At 29.5% G+C, this 23,352-nt stretch overlaps 1 protein-coding gene across 1 annotated transcript; it reads left to right on the forward strand.

Moving 5' to 3' along the window:
- The first annotated feature begins 18,302 nt into the window (after nucleotides 1-18,302).
- On the forward strand, nucleotides 18,303-20,392 carry LOC114366987 (gibberellin 20 oxidase 1-like). Its single transcript, XM_028324044.1, has 3 exons — nucleotides 18,303-19,121; nucleotides 19,235-19,556; nucleotides 19,796-20,392. The coding sequence occupies exons 1-3, from the start codon at nucleotides 18,562-18,564 to the stop codon at nucleotides 20,060-20,062; spliced, it is 1,149 nt and encodes a 382-aa protein (XP_028179845.1). The 5' UTR covers nucleotides 18,303-18,561; the 3' UTR covers nucleotides 20,063-20,392.
- The last annotated feature ends 2,960 nt before the right edge of the window (nucleotides 20,393-23,352 follow it).

The following is a 23,352-nucleotide window of genomic DNA, read 5'->3' on the forward strand; positions in this document are numbered from 1 at the left end:
GAGAAATATTACGTGTTCTAATCACTCACTACCAAAAAAAAATTAACAATTAATATATATCCATAAAAAAGAATAATTTAAAAGAATTATATATTATAACATAAAACATAGCCAAGTAATTTTTTTTAAAAAAAGAGTTCTCGACTAAGGTACCTTACTATTTGATATGACTAGCTTAATGCACTGGAGTATATGGCTCATGAATATCAATTCTCTTCATTTTTATAGATGTTATTATCTCTTTAATAGAACTATTTTTTTTAAAGGCACTAGAGCTAAACTATTACACGTTTCGTTATCTTCTGTATCTGGTTTGTATATAGTTTAAGGTAGATATAATGCAGGTATTCAATTATTTGAAGGAATTCGGATAAGATTTTAATATAGGACAAAACTTAATAAAATATAATATGTAAGTAATATTATTAATCTTGAATCAATATTAACACTTCATTTAATAATCTTTATTTTTCTTTCATCTAAAAAAATAATCATTATTTTTATTTTAGAAACTAAAACCTACTGTAATTAGTGAGACAAAATATTAAATTTTATTAAAAAACAACAAGAACAACAACACGAACAGTATATAGTTATAGTGCTGTATGTATCCAAGTTTCGTGGTTTACTGTGTATACAACAAGTGCATTGAATTGAATTCCACTATGGTAATCCCTCTATATGGACTTGACTTTGCTTCAGTTACATTCATTCAAAAAATTAAAGTGGGAAAACTAAGAGTCACTATCTGCTAAAACAAGTTGTAGATTCATGTGGGTGGCTCGTACCTGTATGAATATGATGGAGCTAGCTAGTGCAAAAGCACTAATTGCAGCATTCTACCCTGCCAGAATCTGAAAAAACAAAAGAGAAAAAGGGAAAGGAGGCAGGGAAGGCAAAGAAAACGACACAAAAATTATGGGCATGTGGCTTAGGGTAAGGTCCTAGGCTATGATTGGTTTCCATTGGAATATGGGTGCAAGGTGTTAGTTCCCAAAACTTAACATGCATTATCGTCATTTGTTAAGGTTTCCCTTTGTTAATGGAAATGGATAAACATTATCAAGGTTGAAAGCAACTTCGTCATGTCGTTTCCCCTGAATAACACAACATACTTGGAGTATCATTGCTATCAAGTTGGCCTTTTGTAAACCAATATCAAAATGGGGATTGTCTATGCCCCCCAATTTCAATCTCCCACCAGACCCACCAACAAATTAATAATGCATGATACAGACATGCAAGGAGCAAAACTTGATATATAATCTTATAGTGCTAATCATAATAAGAGGATGGAACTGTGATTGTCTTAATTGTCGCACAACCTCAAAGCATTAACTATAGTTTTTTGGATGAATTAATTCAATAAGAATATTTCTCAGTTGAAAGTCATTAATTTTTCTCTTAAAATACAGAGATCTATACTGATGTTATCAAACACGTTTTTTTTATATATATATAATCCTAATGATCAGATCTCTAATCACATATTTAAGAAATATGATTATCTATCAATCATATCATATTATTTAATCAATTATTGATGTTGCTAATTGCTAAGATCCAAAATTGAATAGTATGCCAATTTCACGGGAATTTGCTCACTAATTTTGCTATCTGCATGATACTGTGACAACTACACCATCATGTTAGTTGCCTCTACAAATGGACCTGAATGTTGTGCCTCCCTATGTCCCTCTTCTCCACTCAATATCATTTGTCCTGTTGTGAGGAATGTGAGATTTCGGGAAGTTTGAAATTCAGGATAAGTTTGAGAATTTTCGGGACCAATGTTGGCTACTAGGAACTTGGATAGACAGTGTGAGAATCTAATTATAAGTTTCAGGGAAAAAATGGATATTTAGGGTTCTTCATCAGTTGACACATGGACCACTAGATTGAGACGCTAAAACGCAACTGCAAATTAGATGAGTTGGTTGCATTTTTGGAACAATTACAAACACCCACCCACATTCTTTGGGATATGAATTTTGTAAAGATAATTTGGGGATCAATACAAAAGATAAGTCTATGAACAAGTGCTAGTGGAAGCATCATAAAAAAATGGGGAGTTGACGGATTGAAAGGGATTTAATACTAGTAGGTAACAAACTAAAAGAGGTTGACCATCATACTTATACTTAAAACTTAAAAGGGATTCAATTGATGCGAAATTAGTTTAATTAATAGTTTTTTTGAGTTTAGAATATAAAATTTTCTCATATACTTAAAAAATATTATTATTTATATTAATTCATATTAGTTCTATTCAATTTAAATAAAATTATCTTTTATAAAAGATAAAAATACATGTCATCTATATAAAAAAAATAAGTTGAGATTGCTCCTTTATTTGTACTCTACTACTAATTGGGACACCATTGCTTTCATCTCCCCAAAAGTTGAGTGACATGATATCGATGAGTGCTATAACCAGATGGAAAGGCAACAGGACTTAAGTGGGAAATTTAATGGATTGATTTGAGCTTGGGGTATGCTATTACTAATTTTTTATTCATAATCTGATGAATTATTATATGATATTTATGAATTAGCCACCATAACCAATTTACTCTCTTTCCCTTTAAGAATTAATACAGAACTAAAACTCCATTTGGGGTGGCATTATTACCAAGTGTTTTATAGATTCCAAAATCTAATATATGACCCACCATGGTACATGTGGAGACAAAAAAAGAAGAAAAAAAACAGGGGAAGCCATATCAATCAGTGGAAAGTGACATTACATGAACCCTGTTGTTTTCTAAATACATCACATCCATTTTCTACTTTTAATAGTAAAACCCAATGTTCTGCTTGTTGTCATCATTCTTAAGAGAGCACTTAGCTTAAAATTGTATCTTCTATATAAGTGCAAAGGGAAGTGTTTGTTTCACCATTAATACCCGTTTAATTGTGCATATAAATGAGATGATCTTTTTGTGAATTATCATCCAATAACCTATCATTAGTTTTCTTGAAAAAAATTATCATCTTCATTATTGAAGATTTCATTTTTTTTTTCCTTTTTTAATATAGATTCATTATTAGAAATAAATTATTTTACGATGTTGGAACAATCACAATTGAATCAAAACCTTTGTTGTTTCAACGGGCGGTCACAATTTTGTAAATATTGGACGTGTAAATGACAGTCTTATGTAAAACCACCGTAAATACATTCAAAATGACCATGGTTTTGGTCAAAATCGTTGTTAACACATCGCCTTTAAAGACAGATTTGGATAACCGTTATTGTATTCAATGTAAATTATTTAAAAAGCCCAAGTGATGTGACCTTACTAGCGTGCTCCTCCTAGGGTTTTTTCAATTCCGAATCTTCCTTTCTCTCGTTGAGCCGTGTTCCGTCTCGGCTCCGAAGCCAAAGTGTCAAGGACCATGATGGCATGCATGTCAAGGACCAGGCCTTGCTCCGCCATGGCCCAACCGTTGATGGAGTGGTCGTTCCCGCGCACCGCTACCGTGAGGCTCGATGACATCGAAATCCTTGCTGGGGACTTCGGTGGGACATAATTCCTCGACACTGGCTTCAAGCTCAAGTGCTTTGGAGAGTCTCGCTATGTCATTGTCTTGTCTCGATTCGGAATTTTTTTCGTGAACAAAGAGTTCCAGGTAAGCTAGCATCGTCAGCGTTGGTGACCGGTAGTTTCTTTTTTTACTACTTAGCAAAAACTTATGAGTGTCCTTCTTCTTCTTCTACCAGGTGAAGTTTGGCGTTACCTCTCTTGCAATTTACACTCAGGTAATTTATCATTCACACATTGCTTGTCAAGCCATCCATCAAATCATTATGAACATTGATATTGCATCATTTAGATTCTTCAATGATTTTTGTTTTGTGTCAATGTATTCGAGGTTCAACAAAACTGTATTAGTTGTGGTGTTTGTATGGGCAAGTACTTATGTGAGACGTGTAAGCTCTTTGATGATGATGTAAGTTATCGATCCTGGAACTATTTTTGTTCTTTTTCGTGTTTTATGCTTTTATTTTATTCAATTTGTGATATGAGCACATAAGCCAATGTTTATTCTCTCTACTATATGGCAAGTAGTTTGGTGATGGATATTATGTTGATTATAAGAACTATTGAACCATCTTGATTACAAATTTTTTGAATTGGTGAAATTGACACAAGTGCACGAAACTTGGTGATTACAGTATTTGTTTGATGTGTTTGCATTTTTTAATTTTTTTTAAAAAGACATTCTAAGACGATTTTGACTGAAAACCGTCTTAGAAACTTCACATTCTAAGACAATTTTCAAACAAAATTGCTTTAGAAATCTTCCACGACGGTGGCTTTAAAGAAGGTTCTAAAACCATTGTCGAATGGATCCTAGAGCCAACGTTGAAAGCCGTTATTCAAATAGTGATTTTATCTTCTCTTTTAATTTGGTAATGCTTGAAGATTTTATATATCTTATGAGCATAAATATATATTTATTTATTTTTATTTTATCATATATTATAAGAAAATTAGTTAGATACTCATTGTTTTCAATTGTATAATCTTTTTTTTTAACATAAAGTTAGTTTTAAGCACAGACAATATGAGTTTATATTAGGCTAAATATAATTTTTTATTATGCTTTAGTGTTTTTTATTTACTTTGATACATTAAATTTTAAGAAAATTATTTTGATCTTTTATGTTTTCAAAAGTTTTATTTTGATACGTATATTAAGTTTAAAAAGATTCATTTTAGATTTTTAAGTTTCTAAAAGTTTTATTTTGAGTTTTTAAATATTTTTTATAAAAACATTAATGATATGTTAATATTTCTACGTATATTAAGTTTTAAAATATTTATTTTAGATTTTTATGTTTTTGAAAGTTTTATTTTAATTTTTTTAATATTTTTTTATAAAAACATCAGTGCTATGTTAATATTTTAAATTTTCAAATAATTAATTATTTTAGTTTCTACTATTTTAAATTTATTATTTTAGTTATATTTAGTATTCAATCAAAATTTTACGAGCGATTAATGAGAGATCAATGATTATTTTTTGCAAGGGATTAGAAATTAGGAAGGGACTATTACAAGGAATAATTAGATGGATTTTGTTGCGAGAGATAAGCGAGGCATATTATCAAAGGTTATAGCGATGAATTTGCAAAGGAATTGCAAGAGTATTTCTATCACTAATGAGAGACTTGAAATTTAACAAACAAAAGGATGGCCCCTAATTAATCCCCTGTGGACACAATTAGCAAGGGATTTATGAGGGAATGTTGCCTTGTTGATCTGCAATTTCCTTAATCCCGTGTTTGGATGGAGTATTTAAATAAGATAATTTATTTTTTTAATGAATTTAAAATACATCTATCATAATTCAGTTGTTTGGATATGAAATTTCAAAGAATTTAAAATGACATCAATTTTTAAAAGAATTTTAATAGACTAAAATGATAGGAATTAAAATTCCACCTAAATGGTAAGAATTTCAAATTCTCTCCTCTCACATAGACCCCTTCTTTCTCTCACACCTAAGCAGTGGTGGTGGTCCGAGTAGCACATCACGACGGAGGAGTTGCTGAGAAAATCCTCTAGCTTCGGCAGTGACGACACATGGCCCACACTCTACATCGAAGATTCAACAAAACTCATGTTGTTGTGGTTCAGATTATGCTCAAACATGAGGCTTTGCGTTAAATTGAACTAGTTAGAACTAAGATGGAAAAAATCTACCGATCGACAATGCCAAGCCTTGAGCGATGCGGAGTCGATTGAGGTAGAGCTCGGCATCATGCTTTCGGGCCTCTTCACGCTTGAGCTGCTTCATCGTCGTGATGAACTGTCTCTCTATTCCATTGCTTTTGGGGGAGAATGTTGAGACCTTTGTGCCTTCCCATTCTTGATTGCTAGCAACTTACCACCACTATAGGGGATTGGGAATGTGCGAATTTATATACTTCGTGAAACCCCAACCTCCGATAGAGAATTAGTGGGGGCGAAAGGTGAGGGTGAAAGGTGAGGAACGCGAGTGTGGTGGACGCAGAAGGTGAGGAGGATGGACAAAGGAGAAGAAGGTGAGGAGGATGGACAAAGGAGATACAAGAATATTGGGTAAGATTTAAAATTTTTTAACATTAAAATTATTTTGATTACTTAATTATTAAATATTAAAAAAATTAATTATTAAATATTTTGTTGCATTAAAATTATTTTGAACATTTTAGTATTTAAAAAATACTAATATTTATTTTTATTCAATATTAAAATTTTATTTTTTTTAAATAAATATTTAAAAATTAAAAAATTTAAATCACGTTGAAATTGAATTACTTTATCTAAATAAAAAAAATTAAAATACAAGAAATTAAATTATTTCATCCAAACAAAATATTTACAAAATAAAAAAATTTAAATCAAAACAATTAAAATGTTATATATTTAAATTTCTTAAAAAAATTTAAATCCTTCATCCAAACTACAATTTGGATTTATCCATGTTTTTCCTTAATAGATTATGCGGGGACTCCTAATTTTATATATTTTTTATGGTCCTGTCTACGTCAAGGTCACATATTTTTTTTTAATAATGAAATGTTGAAATATTATTACTCTTATTTAAAATCTTTATGACTTTGCAATTAGCAATTTAATTTGACTTAGTCAAATGAAAGTTAAGAAGTCTTTAGAAAACTTTCTTAAATTCATGAAGACGTTTCATGATTCATCCCAGGGATTTGAAAAGACTAGAAGATCAGTTATTTCAGATTTAACTTCAGTTCAGATTGTAGGTTGAAAGTATCCATGTACTGTGGAATGACTTTGTATCTATACGTTTATTACATTGTATCTATACTATTTTGTCATCAACTCATCGTGCACATCTTTGACACGTTTTTTCAATTTACGTATTACATTCATTAATACACTAGCTTACAATAAAGAGTATTATTAACTTATCTTCATTTTCATTTTTTAGAAGGACATTAACATATTTTTTAACATACTCTATATATATATATATATATATATATATATATATATATATATATATATATATATATATATATATATTAATTAAAGTTTATTAAAAAAAAAATAAAATAAAAGCTCATTAAATGATCAGAATTAAAATCCATTAAGATTAAAGATCTCTAATAAACTGTAGTCAGTAATAAAAAGTATGCTAAGGGTGTTATTAATAACATTTCTCATCTGCAAGCCTTCTCATTTTTGGGCACTTTGACGATTTTTTTCAATGTTACATATACATATTATATAAAATATTCGGACTTAAATGTTAATTAAGCATTTAATATTATAATTTGGTTATAGTAAGTGAGACATTCTAAAGTTCCAAGTGAAAAAATAAGATGTATTTAATGTATTGTAAAAATTGAATTTTTATCATTAAGATTTAGGTTGTTTAAATACAAAGTAAAAAATTATATTTTACTAAATAAATCTTATTTGAATTGATGCATTGACAATTATTTTTGTTTCAACTTTCAAGAAAACTTATTTATTATAGTTGGTAACAATCTTCATTATAAATAGAGAAGATAATTAATGGAGAAGATACACATGAAGATAAAATGTGTGAGAAGAGAGATTGTAAAACAAAGTCACTTTATTGAGAAAAAAATATCTTTGTGTGAGAGTGCTATCTTTTCTTGTAACTATTGAGTGTAGTACTAGGATTTATAAAGTGACACACAATTTAGAATGAGTTACAATCTTGTAATCATTTTTGTGATAGTGAAATACTCTTGAGACGGTTCCGTAGACGTAGACAAGAGGTGTCGAATCACATTAAATTCTTGTGTTCATTATTACTTTTCCTACATTGTAATCTTTGTTGTGTTCTCACAATCCTTTGTGGGTGTAGGTAATTTTGTTTGTGAAAGCGTTGATTATCCAACAGTGGTATCAGAGTTATTGCCGGAACACACAAAGGTTCGAGATATCGTTGTTTGATGGAAAAATAAATTTTATGATTTGGTAGAGTACTATTCAAGACCTTTTGGTGCAACAAGGTCTTGATCAGAGGTTAGAAGATGAAAGACCGACTTCTATAAATGAAACTAAGTGGAATAAAATCCAAAGGAGGGTTGTGAGTACAATTGGATTAGCCCTTGCTCCCGAGATAAAACACAACATGTTGAAGGAGACAACATCGAAGGCCTTGTGGGAAAAGCACGAGAATATTAATGCGTCAAAGTCGCTAATCAATCACCTTTATTTGAAGATGGAGTTGTATCAACTCAAAATGGAGTGTTAGACCTTGTGGCCTCAATAATCTTAAGAGGGATAGGCTTAGAATGCAGAAGAAGCAACAATAATCAATTTAACAATTTTCTTTAAACATACAAGACACAATTGATTGCAACAAAATAAATTAGACAAGGGAAAAGAGAATGCAAACACAATTTTATACTGGTTCGGCCACTTCCCGTACCTACGTCCAGTACTCAAGCAACCCACTTGAGATTTCCACTATCTTTGTAAAATCCTTTACAAAGTCTGAACCACACAGGGACAACTCATCCCTTGTGTTCAGATGCTTTACAACAAGAGACTCACAGTCTCTTAGCCAATCTCATTGAATAAGAAGAATGGAAGAAGAATTCTCTCTTCAAGAAAAGAATATTACAATGAAGATCATGTAAGAATCCTTATAGATTTTGCAAGTGTTTGGCCAAGGATTTCTTTTGAGAGAGCATTTGACCATGAAACTCTTTTGGAATCTCTCATTGTCTTTTGAGAGGATAAGACATTTTGGACAAAAAAAACTCTAATAAAATTCGTGCCCAAGTCACCTATTTATAGGCCTTTGATGGTCATTCACAAATCTAATGAAAAGATGTGACTGTTGGCAGATTTTCTGAAAACTTTCCACTGGTAATTGATTACAATGTTTGTGTAATCGATTACACAGTTATAATTTGAAGGGTTATGACTTTTGAATTTGAATTTCCAAAGTTTCGTTGCTGGTAATCGATTACAGACATATGGTAATCGATTACATGTTGAAAATTCAAATTCAAAACATTTTTCAACATCTATTTCTCAACCCTGTCTTCTGGTAATCGATTACACTTCCTGGTAATCGATTACCAGAGCCTTGCATGTCTTGAAAGCACTTTGTTTTAAGGCAAGGCTTGGTCTTTAGTGAATCTTGAAATAAGGCTTTGTTTGTTGAAGCAATCTTGAATTATTCTTGAAGCAAATGCTTATCATTTGAAGCAGCCTTGTTAGATTCTTCTTTGACATCATCAAAATCATGTATACATACATTCACATGGAGGTGGAAGGAGATCTCCATGACCACATCAACAAGTTCAATCAGCTAGTAAGCCAATTATTGAATGCAGATATAAACTCTCTGATGAGGAGCATGTGTTGTTGTTGTTGGCCTCACTACCAAGGTCCTTCAAAGCTTTGGTTCAAACATTTCTTGTGGGAAGATCAACTTTGAAGTTGGATAAGGTGACTGTTGCTCTTAGAGAAAAATGAGAGAATGACGAGAATTGAAAATGTTGATGATGAATATCATGCACTAGTCGTGGCGGAGTTTGAGCAAGAGAGGAATCATTTAAGGAGATGATGGGTCAAGAGGAAGATCAAAATCGAAATTGTGTCCACAATGAGATATGAGTAACATACAATGTTACTATTGCGGTGAGAATGGTCATGTGCAAGCGAGGTGCAAACAAATGAAGGAGGACTTAAAGAAATTAAGAGATATGAACAAAGATGACGTCAACTCCCAAAATAATGTAGTAAAAAGGGTTGAAGATGAAGACGACGTATTCTTGGCAACAAACGATGAATTTGCTAAAATAAAATGGGCAATAAATTATGCTGCCTCAAAGCACATATGTAGAGATCGAGAGATGTTTGGAACTTTGAAAATTGATGGAGAATTCAGCCATTTCAAGTTAGGGAATAGTGGAAAAATGAAGGTTGAAGGCATAAGAAGCATGAGGATGAAGATTCATGATGGTGCTATTTGAACTTTCTCAAATGTGATGTTTGTACCTTCTGTTGTTGTCAATATCATTTCTATGGGGGAGATGACATCACAAGGGTACTAGTATGTTGGTTCGAAGTGGGGATGCAAAGTGTACAAGAGGAGACACTTGGTGTTTTGAGGACAAAAAAAAAAAGGTAACCTTTGCTATTTTGATGGACAAGCTTTAAAGAGGAACCATGATGGCAAAGTAAAGAAGAAAGTGAAGTTTTCTAATGTTGTAGAAGTGTTGGGAGATACTTCCATTGGAGGGGGGTTTGTTCACTTTCAAATTGATCCAAAGATATTTGTCTTTTGGCTTAAGGGGGAGAATTGTAGAGTTTCAAGTTAAAAGATAGGGTGCATTTAATGCATAGTGTGAATTGAATTTTTACCACTAAGGCTTAGGTGGTTTAAATGTAAAGTGGAAGATTGTATTTTATTAGGTAAAACTTATTTGAATAGATGCATTAAAAGTTGTTTTTGTTTCAACTTTCAAGAGAATTAATTTATTATAGTTGGTGAAAATATTCACTATAAATAGAGAAAAAAATTAGTGGAGAAGATACACATGAACAGAAAGTATGTGAGAAGAGAAATTGTGAAACAAAGTGACTTTATTGTAAGAAAAGTGTTTTTGTGTGAGAATATTAATGTTATCATTTCTTATAATTATTGAGTGGGGTATTTAGGTTTGTAGAGTAATATACAATTTAGATTGAATTATAATCTTGTAATAATTTTTATGATGGTAAAATACTTTTGAGACGGTACCGTGAATATAGGTAAGATATATCAAATCATGCTAAATTCATGTGTTCATTATTATTTTTTCTACGATGTAATCTTTATTATGTTTTTATGATCTTTTATAGATGTAAATAATTTTATTTATAAAAGTGTTGATTACTCAACCCACTTGATTATGAGATTTGTCTCTTGCTCATCCTTTTTATGAGTACGAGTTTAAGGAATTGAGGAATCAATTAAAGGTACTGTGTGTTTCACATTACCCGTTTTTAAGGAGTTTGAAAATATGGTTTGGTCTCGTGTCAAATATAGGATGCAGTACCAACGACTTCTTTGAAGTGATATGATTGATACTAATAGTCGAGTGTAACGTGTTGATTTTAATTTATGAGTTATACTCTTTTAGAATCATATTTACATTGATATTCAAGTTTTATCATATTTACATTGATATTCAAGTTCAACACTAGAGAGTTGTTTTTAGATACGACTAGGAAATATGGAATTCTTCCCACAGTCCACATATTTTAATATAAAATAGAAACTTAAGATTAGTTTAAATAGATAATTATGCTTACCTGTTAAAAGTTAATACTATTAAAAATAATTTTACCTAATTTTAAAATAACGGACCCTAAGAAAAAGTTCGATAGGAGCATTTTTGGAATCTCATTTTTTTTAATTGTCAGTTACACTTTAGTTTCATGTTAATTTATATAATAAAAATAATTTTCTTACACTTTTTTTCTGTGTACAATCCCTACACTATATCCTCTCATGATAAAAAGAAAAAAAAAAAGATAAACTCAATTTTAAGTTACATTTATTTGAGAGAAAAAAATTAATTTTAATTATAAAAATATCATGTTATTTTATTTTTAAATTTATAAATATTTATTAACAAAACAAGAATTTTTATTATTTTAACTACTTTTTAAAAATAAAACTAAATTAAGTGATTATTTTGTAGTTAAAAATAGGAAGTAAAAATAGAATAAACACATTTTTTTCAAAATAAACAGGCAAATAAATTTCTTCCTCACTCTTTTTACCATAAAAGGAGAGAGTGATTAGGGATAGTATAAAAAAAGTGTCAAGTTATAATTTACCTACATTGAATCTTTATAATACTTTAGATATTTCTTAATTCTTGTTGTGTACTTCAATGAAAAGTGTAAAAAAAAAAAAACATTTTCCTAAAATATTAGTATGGCTTAAATTCTTATGAATTATCTCTAATTTTCTTTTTATGCTTCACGCACAACTGTTGTAAAAAAAAATTATACATTAAAAAAATTAGGTTAAGTATATTTTTAGTCTCTTAAAATAGATAAATTTTCACTTTTGATGCTTCAAATTTAAAATTTATAAATTATGCACGTACTAGACTATATATATTGATTAAGAAATTTATTAATATTATATATATTAATAAGATGTAACTACTTTTTGATAATTTATTATTTAAAATTTTTATAAAAACATGTTTAATTTAAAATAATTTCGAGATGAAGTGACCTTCCAAAAAAAATTTTAGTGTGAGTATTTTTTATAGAGGTTAGCTACTTTAATTGAAAAAAAAATTAAAATATTTAACACAATGGCATAATGAGAACTTCAGATCAAGATGACTATTTAAATTGAAATAATTTAATCTCAATTGATATGTTCTTATTATTGGTTAACATTTTCCTTAACCCTATTTTACATGTCATGATAAAATATATGTCCGAACGTACGTCTACATCATTATTAAAGGTTGGCTGCACGTTAAATTTCAAACAATCTTTGTGAACTATCGTACCAAATGAAGTCCGAATATGTGGATAGCAACATTCTTCAAAATCCTCGTTGTCTCAGCATAGTCTCATATGATGTCTTTACTTAATTTATACAAACATTGAAGTTTGTCATGCAGAGTACCACCATTTTTCAAAAGCTCAAACGACACTGTTCTCAGCATTTCTCAGATGGAACCGTACGTAGCTTGCACTGACAAAATCTTGGACATTAGTTCTTTTTTATTTTTACATCTGAAACCTGATTTCTCCAGTCTCAGAAAAAAAAAACTGTATTTTTAAATTATATATACTAATTCAATTAAAATCTAACATCTTGGCCGTTATAAAATTTGAATTTGTTTTGAAATTGATTTTATGATCTTTTGTAACAAAATTTAAGCACTTAAATATATTATTTATATTGGTTTAATGTCCATATATACATTATTTGTATATAATTTTTTACATTGTGAACCAACCAATTAAAAATTATCCTAGCTATTATTTTTTAACTATTATTACTAATTAAGGTCAATAATTTTATTATATATGATCATTTCTAATTAGATAATAAAGTAAAACACTTTTATAGTACCAGTACATTCTAATCAAAGTCTATTTTCATATAGATTGGAAGTTGTTCTCGTAAATTACTGTGAAAAGTTTTAAAAATAACCTGTCAACAACTTATTAACTTATGCGTAGTGTTGGTTTTGGGCTAATCCCACTTTCCAAAACATGTTGAATGAGATCCTTATCTTGCTGTAAATTCACGTTCAACATGCTCTAATGTGAATACAAACATATACCCTATATCATAGTTTTTGTTTTTTTTTTCAAAAGTTCTTTTGATAATTACAAGTACTTGTGACATAAAATAAGTTCAAATTAATTGTAAATAAGTTATTAAAAACAATATAAGTTTCTAACAAAAAAAAGAAGCTATACAGAAGCTCTTGAGCCTTATTCAACTTATAGAACGAAATAAATATGAATATTTTATTACAATGTTTTTAAAATCTTGAGACTTTTCATATCTCTTATCTTAGGGAAATGCATGATTAATTCTTACAAAATTTTGAAATACTATGCCTCTGTCGACCTTCCCTTTCATTTTCCACCCCTCTAAATTTCCAAACCTTCCCACCTTATAATTTGATTAGTACTATATCTTTGTCAAAATTAATCACCACTCTCTTCTACCCATTAATTATTATGAAAAGAGACATATTTCTCCATTACGTGAATCTACGCTAGATTCAAACCCCTAATCATTTCATGGAACACTTTGAATTCTCTGATTGGAAACTCAGCCAATCTTGAAGGGGAAACCTACCCACCACCACACCGACTCATATTCTGTTCATTGTAATCTGGTGTTTTTGTGACATGAAATCCTCTAACTCTATTAGTCATTTTGGTTCTTTTGTAATCTTTTGCTGATACCAATAAAATAACTTGTCTAACTGCCTCTACTCTCATATTGGATACGATTTTCCTCCTTGTTTTTTTGTACGTAGCCATATTGCAATTGGTTCTCCCCAAAAGCTGCCCCTTGATAGAACTTTTGTCACAACATGCATATTCGAATTGCAAGTACCTTTATGTTTTTAATGTCCCATTTTTTCTTCTTCTCTTTTTCTTCCAGCACTTTAACTTTTTACCCTCTTTTTAAAGAATTAATTTCTTACTTGATCCTGAATTCATTCAATCTCCAAGATATTTTATTGACATGCTAAGGTGATGAAGAAAAATGGGGAACATGGTAATCGATCGGAGACTAGAAACATAGCATAGTGGACAAGACTTTTGTAGTTACTTATGCTTTTGCCTTTCATAATTTGCATTAACTTCTTAATGTTGTTTCCCGTAAAGTGGTTGAAGGGACTTTCACAAACTTATGACGTTGGAGTCGTGGAGATGAGTGGGCACTTAAACTATGTTCGTAAATGAGATAATATATGCTCTCTTTTTTTTTTTTTTTTGGCAAAATACTCTTTACTTATTTAATGCCAAGTGAAAAGAGTCATTTTTTCTTTTATAATGTATAAATGTAACTTGAAGAATACCTAAAGTGTATTTATGTAGAACTCATCCCTTCTAAGTCAAGCATGTGTAAAACAAACTAATGAAGTATCATTTTATTAACATAAATCCGAATGATAATGTAGCATGTAGGGTAATATAGATTTTACTCCGTGCTGTTCATGGATGATGGAACTTTCAATTTTTCGTAAGCGTAAGACTCGTCCTTCGTTCTGTGGAGGGTGACACTAGCAATACTCTCAGCAAGAAAAGCCAAAAACGCCATTGGGAAACGCTTTCTTGGCTCCATGATAAAGGACAAATACCATAAGAATTTGGACCGTTACTTAAATAATTAGGAAATCCGAATTCAAAAATACAAAGTAACTGTAGTATTTTTTTTTTACTTAAACGTGAGTGTATTTGATGGGAAGGAAAAAAAACTTAATCACACATTTTATCATTGGACTTTTATTATTTTATAAATTTTATTATCCAATTTTTTGTGTGAATTGTATCATTTAAATTTATAATTTTGACAAATTTTACCACCTAATGAAGTGTCACTAAAAAAAACTAAAGAAAACACAAAAATGACATTGTTACGTTAATAACATAATGGTACAATTCGTGAAAATTGAAAACTTAAATGATAAAATACATATTTTATAAAAAAAAAAGTGATAAAATATGCAAAAAAAAAAAACTCTGAATGATAAAGTATGTATAAACTAAAAAGTTGGATGATGAAATTGGTGAATAATTAACTTGGATAATTGGATAATAAAATTCATGAAATTTTGTGAGTTGTGTGGTAAAATGTGGGATTAAGAAAGAAAAAAAAAAGTGAAATAAGGTTAATAGAAATAAAGAAGAAAAAAATTGAGTGAATGAAAATAAGTGAGAAATATAGTAAAAATAAGAATGTATGATTCAAGAGGAATAAGAGAAACGTAAAAAGTAAAGGAATATTTTTAAAATCACTTTTTACGTTAAATAATCTATATATTATGAATTCTTCACAATCGATTACTTAAGAAAACAACTTATTTCACGTGTGAAAAATGTTGACAATCAATTCTGTATTGGTTGAAGCAGCATATGATGCTACTAACATAAAAGTGAACTAGTCTATGTCTATGCATGCACATGGTTCTGCAGTTGCTGGCTTGAGTCTAAGTGGAGGGTTCTCTTCTCCTCACTCCATCAACCACTTAATGTATTCTTAGACTTGCTCCCACCACGTGAACCAATGAAACCATTTCAGATCTGCTCAGTTCCTCCAACTTGATTTTCGAATATAGCCTTCACGAATTCAAGTCTTACATTGATAATCAATTATTAGTAATAGAAAATGCCATTATTGTACAATGTCCGCGCTGATTTGTTGAGAAATTTCGATTGAAAGGTATAATTGTCATAAGACCTTCATCTTTCTCCCTTTTTAACACTACTTTTTACATATTCTCTTATTAGGTGAAATTAATCTGGGTTCCACTGAATATATATGTTGCCATGCTGGTCTCTTTCATATTTAGTGAGTCGTATTTTGAAACTAGTGTGATTTATATAAATTTTAATCAATAAAAAAATAGGTTAAAAAAAGTGTTAAAAAATATGTTGTTGGCACACTTTTATTTATCAATGTTGAAATCTTTGTATACAGAAAAGATTTTATGAGAAAAAATAAAACAAATTATTGTTATATCTACACATTAAAATAAGTTAGTTTTCTATTTTCAATTAGGGAATATTATACTAACACTAGTTGACATAAGTAGTAGATTTTAGGTTTGAATTTTAGTTTTGTATATGAAATAAATCACGTTGACAAAAATATATTCATCTTATGTGTGACTATGCATTCATTAATAGAAATTAATTCTTTTTTTTAATGACAAATATTTTATACTAATATCATCGTTAGAAAAAAAAAAGATAAAATCCACACCTAAAGGAAAAGACTGATTTGGTTTAATTGGTAGAAAGTAGAAATAGCTAAATAACTTAAGCATGGGAAGTATTTGATTGAATTCTCTAAAGTATTAAAGATAGACAAAATTTACTTTCACCTTCTTTATATCTCAAAAGAAATTATATTTTAACTACCAATTGGGAAATATTTGTAGGTAATGTCTAATCAGATTAGGAGAAATTGTCATAAACACATTTGGATAAAAAAAACTTTTGAAAAATTAAGGAGCTTAATTTTTATAAAAGAAAATGGGAGAAAATTAACTTCTTTCCTTTTTCTAAAGGAACTAATTGAAATAGCTTTTAAATAAGTTGTACACTCTAACCTCCGTCTTTCTCTCCCTTTCATCTTAAACAACTGACATATGACAATGAAACATAACTTTGACTTAAAAGAAACTTTTTAAGTACAACTGTAAAATTATTTTATTTTTAAACTCTTACTTTAAAGTTTAACTTTAAAATATTTTTTTTTAAAATTGAGCTAAACATAGCCTTTGATCCTAAAAAAAACATAGCCTTTAAAACATAATAGAAAAAAAAGAAGACATATTTCTACATTTGAAAATTTATTGGATGATTTTCAATGAAAAAACTAGCACCGTGAAAATGTGCTTTACACTTGTTTATTATTTTAAAAATATAGAACCCTTATCTATTATAAAGAAAAATATTGGTAATACATTCTTAGTTTAACACATTTTTAATTTTTTATTATTGGTTAAACTTTATATAAAACTCATCTCATTCCTTATTTTATGATTTCGACTTTTAATTTATTGAATCGCACATGAATTTAAGATAAAATAGTTTTTGCAATGTAAAATATTGTTACATTCACATCTAATTACAAATCATTATATACAATAAATTTGTTAACTTTTGTAATGAAAATAAAAGTTACATCTATTATGATTTTTAATTAGTTGATTGTATATTTATTTTTTTCACAGTGACAATTATGGACATTAAACTTTGAATTTAAAATAATAATAAATAATGATTTATGAAGATAATATTAAATATTAAATTATTATCATTAATGTATTTGTATACTTTTGTAATTTGAATATAATTTTCTTTTCAAATAAAATTGTTAAGGCATGAAATGATTTTTAATATGTCCATGCATATTATTTAAAAAAGATTTGACAGGAGAACTAAGGTGACTTCTATCATATTCTCTCTTAATGTAATGCATGACCTTACAAATTGTTAGCTTAAAGATAAAACTTAACTATTTGTTTGATTTGCTAAAAACAATATTGTAATGGATAAGACAATTATAATTGTTTCATGTTTGATTTGAAAAAAAAATACATGAAACAATTCAACTTACAAGGAGATGGACAGTATAAAAATTTCAAATTTTATCACTCAAATATATCTTGAGATGATTTTTTGTCTCAATATTAGTACTATCCATTATTTACCAAACAAGATACAAAATAAAAAAATAAACTATTGGAACTTAAGCGTTTATCATGCAATGCTCTCCTTGTATTGTACTTGGTGCGTATCAAAGACAACTTTGTTAGCGGTTCTCTCTCTCACTCTCTTATAATTGTAAAATTATGTCATAAAAAATGAGCGAAAATACGAAAATATATTCCACTTTTTTTTCTTTGTTTTTAACCAAGTCATGTCAAACACATTGTTCTTGGGATATTAATTCTTAATTCTAACAGTGTGGTGATCATAAAACTCTTTAAAAGATTATCTTTTTCAGATTTTGAACTTTTCTCTTCCACATATACTAGGGGTTCCATTTCCACGGCCACACCCATGTTGGTAATTTAATTTGCATGCCATGAGTTGTGAGTGTAAAGGGCATATAGATAGATAGAGAGACCCTGTGCCTATATAATGCTCCAATTCTTCTCTCTGATTTCTTCAACTAGCACCCTTGGCTTTTCTTTCATCCTCTCTCTCGAACTTATTTATCTCTCTCTGTTTCTCTGTTTTGCTCTGCTTCTCAAAACATAACCTTTTATTATTATAGTATTTTACTATTATAAACTAATTTTGCATTGCTAATGCAATGGCCATAGAGTGCATAACAAATATACAATCAATGTCTCAACCACAAAAGCACCACCAAGAGCACAAAGAAGATGAAGCACCATTGGTTTTTGATGCCTCACTTCTCAGGCACCAACTCAACCTACCAAAACAGTTCATTTGGCCTGATGAGGAAAAGCCATGCATGAATGTGCCTGAGCTTGGTGTCCCTCTCATTGACTTGGGGGGGTTCCTCTCTGGTGACCCTGTTGCAACAATGGAGGCTGCAAGGATAGTTGGTGAGGCATGCCAAAAGCATGGTTTCTTTCTTGTGGTGAACCATGGGATTGATGCCAACTTAATCTCTAATGCTCATAGCTACATGGATGACTTCTTTGAGGTTCCTCTGTCTCAGAAACAGAGGGCTCAGAGGAAAACAGGGGAACACTGTGGTTATGCTAGTAGCTTCACTGGCAGGTTCTCTTCAAAGCTTCCATGGAAAGAGACACTTTCTTTTCAGTACTCGGCTGAGGAAAATTCATCCACTATTGTCAAAGACTACTTGTGCAACACATTGGAGAAAGAGTTTGAGCAATTTGGGTAAGTTGGTAACCAAAACATGTCAACATTTTCTTTTTCTTTCTATTCCTTCCTTCTTGTTTGATATCATTTGCTTTGACTCTATGCTAAATTGTGTTTCTATTGAAAAACAGGAGGGTTTACCAGGACTATTGTGATGCCATGAGCAATCTTTCTTTGGGGATAATGGAACTTTTGGGAATGAGTCTTGGAGTTGGTAAAGCATGTTTTAGAGAGTTCTTTGAAGAGAATAACTCAATAATGAGGCTCAATTACTACCCTCCTTGTCAAAAGCCTGACCTCACTTTGGGCACTGGACCTCACTGTGACCCAACATCTTTGACCATTCTTCACCAAGACCAAGTGGGAGGCCTCCAAGTTTTTGTTGACAATGAGTGGCATTCCATTAGCCCAAATTTCAATGCTTTTGTTGTCAACATAGGTGACACCTTCATGGTATGTTTGATCTCTCTTTGAATGCACCTATCTTAATTTGGCAAACAATGATTTTTCCTCGATGATGTTTGTTTTTATCGGTAAGTGTTTGTTATTAATTTTGTTAGCAGAGAGGATTGAATTTGTGATTTTTCTTCTCTTTCCTTCTTCTTTAACCATTCAACTCATCTTATATATCCTTTTTGTGTAATGTTTTTGTTATTCTTATTCTTATTCAACCTTTTTCTATTATTGTGTAGGCTCTTTCAAATGGAAGGTACAAGAGTTGCTTGCATAGGGCAGTGGTGAACAGCAAGACCACAAGAAAATCTCTTGCTTTCTTTTTGTGTCCAAAAGGTGATAAGGTGGTTAGTCCACCAAGTGAATTGGTGGATGATTTGACACCAAGGATATACCCTGATTTTACATGGCCTATGCTGCTTGAGTTTACTCAGAAACATTATAGAGCTGACATGAAAACCCTTGAGGCATTCACCAACTGGCTTCTTCAACGGAAAATGAGCTGAAATGAAATTTTCAAGCACATATGAATGGCATATTATCTATTAGCCTTTGATAGTCTCCTATGAATGAATAGTGACAAGTGTCAAGTGGAAGAAGTGTAATTGATGGCGGAGAAAAGGGCAGCAGCAAAAAGGCACTGAGTTGGAAAAATTGAAAGAAAATTCATGTTTTCTTCATGAATTGAGTGTTGCACGAGTAGTGATTGGAGTAGTATTGAACAAAACAAGGGAAATGAGATAAAAATATTTATAAGGCGTCAATGAGAAATAATCGCCAGCTAATTTTTGTAATTTTTCTTTGGTGATATAGAAAAGTTATTATTAAACTTTCAATGTTTTTTATTTTTTTGTTTGACGTGCATAACGACGTATGGTATGGTAAATCCAACTAAGTAAATTTTCTTAAAAGCGTGTTTGGATAGAGAATTTTAACTGAGAAAAATAATTTATCAAAAAATTTGAATTTCTATAATCTAAAATTTATTATTTGAATGTTTTTTTTTGAAAAATTTAAAATTTTAGAATTTTAAAACAGAATTTTAAACAATTAAAAATTTGAAATTTTAATTTCCTTCTAAAAAGTGAAAAATTGAAATTCACCGTCTTAACATCGATTAAGTGTGAGCGTTGAGGAACACGTATAACTAACACATCAATCATATCTCTTTTTTTTTCATTCATTTTTTCCACCCTCATAATTTTAATTTTTTTTATCCAACTATCAAATTTTAAAAATAAAAGAATTTCAATTAAAATTTTAAAATTTTTCAAAATTTTAAATTACCCAATTCAAACACACCCTACAAAATTTAGAACTATTAAGAAGATAGACTAACACTTACTTTATAACTTAATGGCCCTTAACCCTTAACTTCTCTATGATTCGGAGAAGGACTTGATACTCTGTCTAATCCCAGTTACTCCCAATGTAGATATTTCACTCACTTTTTCCTCATTCCTTCCATCAAATTTTTATTATGTCTTTTGTATAATAATAATAATAATAATAATAATAGCATTTAATTGTCTTTAATTCATAAAATTGTGTAGAATTTTGTGTACCTGTATATTACAGCCTTAACCTTCTTTTATTTATCAAGGGCGCCAATTAAATTTTTATAACGGTTCTGCTATATACTTTTATCCCATCATTATTCGTTTTTGATGCATAGAAAAGAGAAGTGAAAATCACAAGCTAAATTCAAGATTCTGCGTTCATTTTGCAAGATGGATTGGAATTGAACTATTATTAACTTCTCTGTAAAAAATTATGAAACAGTTTTCATAAATACTTATTCAATTGCTCAATAATAACTGAGATTCCGCATTTTGGAACCTCCATTTGAATTAATTTCCAGAATTATTCATTGTTTTTTGTTTTGTAAGGTCCAATTGACTTATTCGAAGAAAACGAAGGTTAACACCTAATGGATCCAAATTGGTACTTAAATTAATAAAAACGATGCTATATATGCTACTGCTACGGCATAAGGCACACAACCAATAATCTTTGTTTATCTTGAAGGTCTTATAAATTGGAACACTATGAGAGAGTAAGGTTAAAAAATCCCAGCAAATACATCCAACAAAACATGTGGCCCACAATTTGAATGATTCGGAGGAATAGGGAGCTAAAATCCATTAAGGATTGGCATAGATCTCTTTTGCAATTTATGCAATATATATATATATATATATATATATATATATATATTTCATTTTCTGCAACTGCAAGCACTTGTTTTTTGGTTTTATTATCCTGATTTTTCATACCTGGAAATTTGGAGGGTTGTGTTAATTTAGAAATGCAAGGGAATACTCACTATAATCCTCCCAGCACCTGTCTTGAGATGCTGCAACATTCTCCTCACCATATTTTAATCATTTCATTACCCTTTAAAAATAAAATGAATGAATTGAGAATGTAAAACCAAAACAAAGATGATTGATAAATAAAGGGATCTCTCGAGTTCCAATATGATTACTGTAGTAGGTTTGTCTAATTCAAGTTGTAGTGTTTGCAAAATTTGTTATCGCATCTTTTGGGCTTTCTCATCTTTTCTCAAAACCAAACACGGTTTTAGGGTGAAATTTGCAGTTTGTGCATAGTCAAAACCCGTTGGTCACCGATTTATTTGGACCGGTTCAATTGGTCAAGTCCTATTTCTACAAAACTAATCCGATCACACTGGATCCTATTAATTTAATGATTATATCAACGTATAAACTAATTTTATACTATTATAATTATATATTGATATAATTTTTAAAATAATTATTATAAAAATTAATTATATATGTTAAGTTGTAATTAAATGATCATTACACTATTAATGTATAGTTTATTTTGTATTATAATACTTTCAATTCAACAACCAACTCAAACATACATAAATTGATCCTTGAACATGTAGTTACTTTAATTTCCAAAACTAATAAAATTAAAAAAAATGTTTTTAAATTTTTAGTTCGTCATTTATTTTAGTCTAAAATAAAAAAATTATGTAACTTAAAGTGATAATATTAATATACTTTTTGAAGTGATAAACTAGAAATTTATTTTGAATACCTTTATTTGGAAAACTAATGTGTCAATGATTTACCCTTTTAGACATCAAAATAATATGCTGGCCTAAATTTTATTGCTACGAATCAGTTTTGATAAAGTAGACCAAAAGTCTAGGAAATGGAATTTATATTAATATATATTAAAATATAATAATAACTTTTTATTAAACATTATACACTATGATAGTATTCTTCTATTTACAAGATGGCTTATTTATTATGTGTAATGTTAAAAAAAATTAATTTTAAATTGTTATTTAATAATAATAATAATAATAATAATAATAATTATAATGATATCATTATAATTAAGTTAAATTACACGGTTTGTCTCTGAACCATTTAAAAATTATGATGTAGATCCCTAAACTATAAAAAGAAGATAAATTGAGTCCCTAAATTAAAAACAAAAAAGAGTATGTTATTGGGATTAGTTAATGACAACTTGAAACCGTAATAAAAAAGTCAATTTATGATGATTTAAAAACTTTTGAAACTCAATTGAAAAAAATTACATGATCAATATCTAATTAAAATAGAGAGTTACTTAAAAATTCCTAAATAATTAGGGGACTAACTGAATAATTCGATCTTATATTTTAAATGTGACTTTAATATTTTTATAATATTTAACATGAGAATATTTATAATTAGTTTTATTTTAAACTTCCAAATCTTATTGAAGCATTTGATTCATTGGCATCTTCATACCGGTATCTGACAGT

Source organism: Glycine soja, chromosome 9, assembly GCF_004193775.1.
Source record: "Glycine soja cultivar W05 chromosome 9, ASM419377v2, whole genome shotgun sequence".
Taxonomy (NCBI): domain Eukaryota; kingdom Viridiplantae; phylum Streptophyta; class Magnoliopsida; order Fabales; family Fabaceae; genus Glycine; species Glycine soja.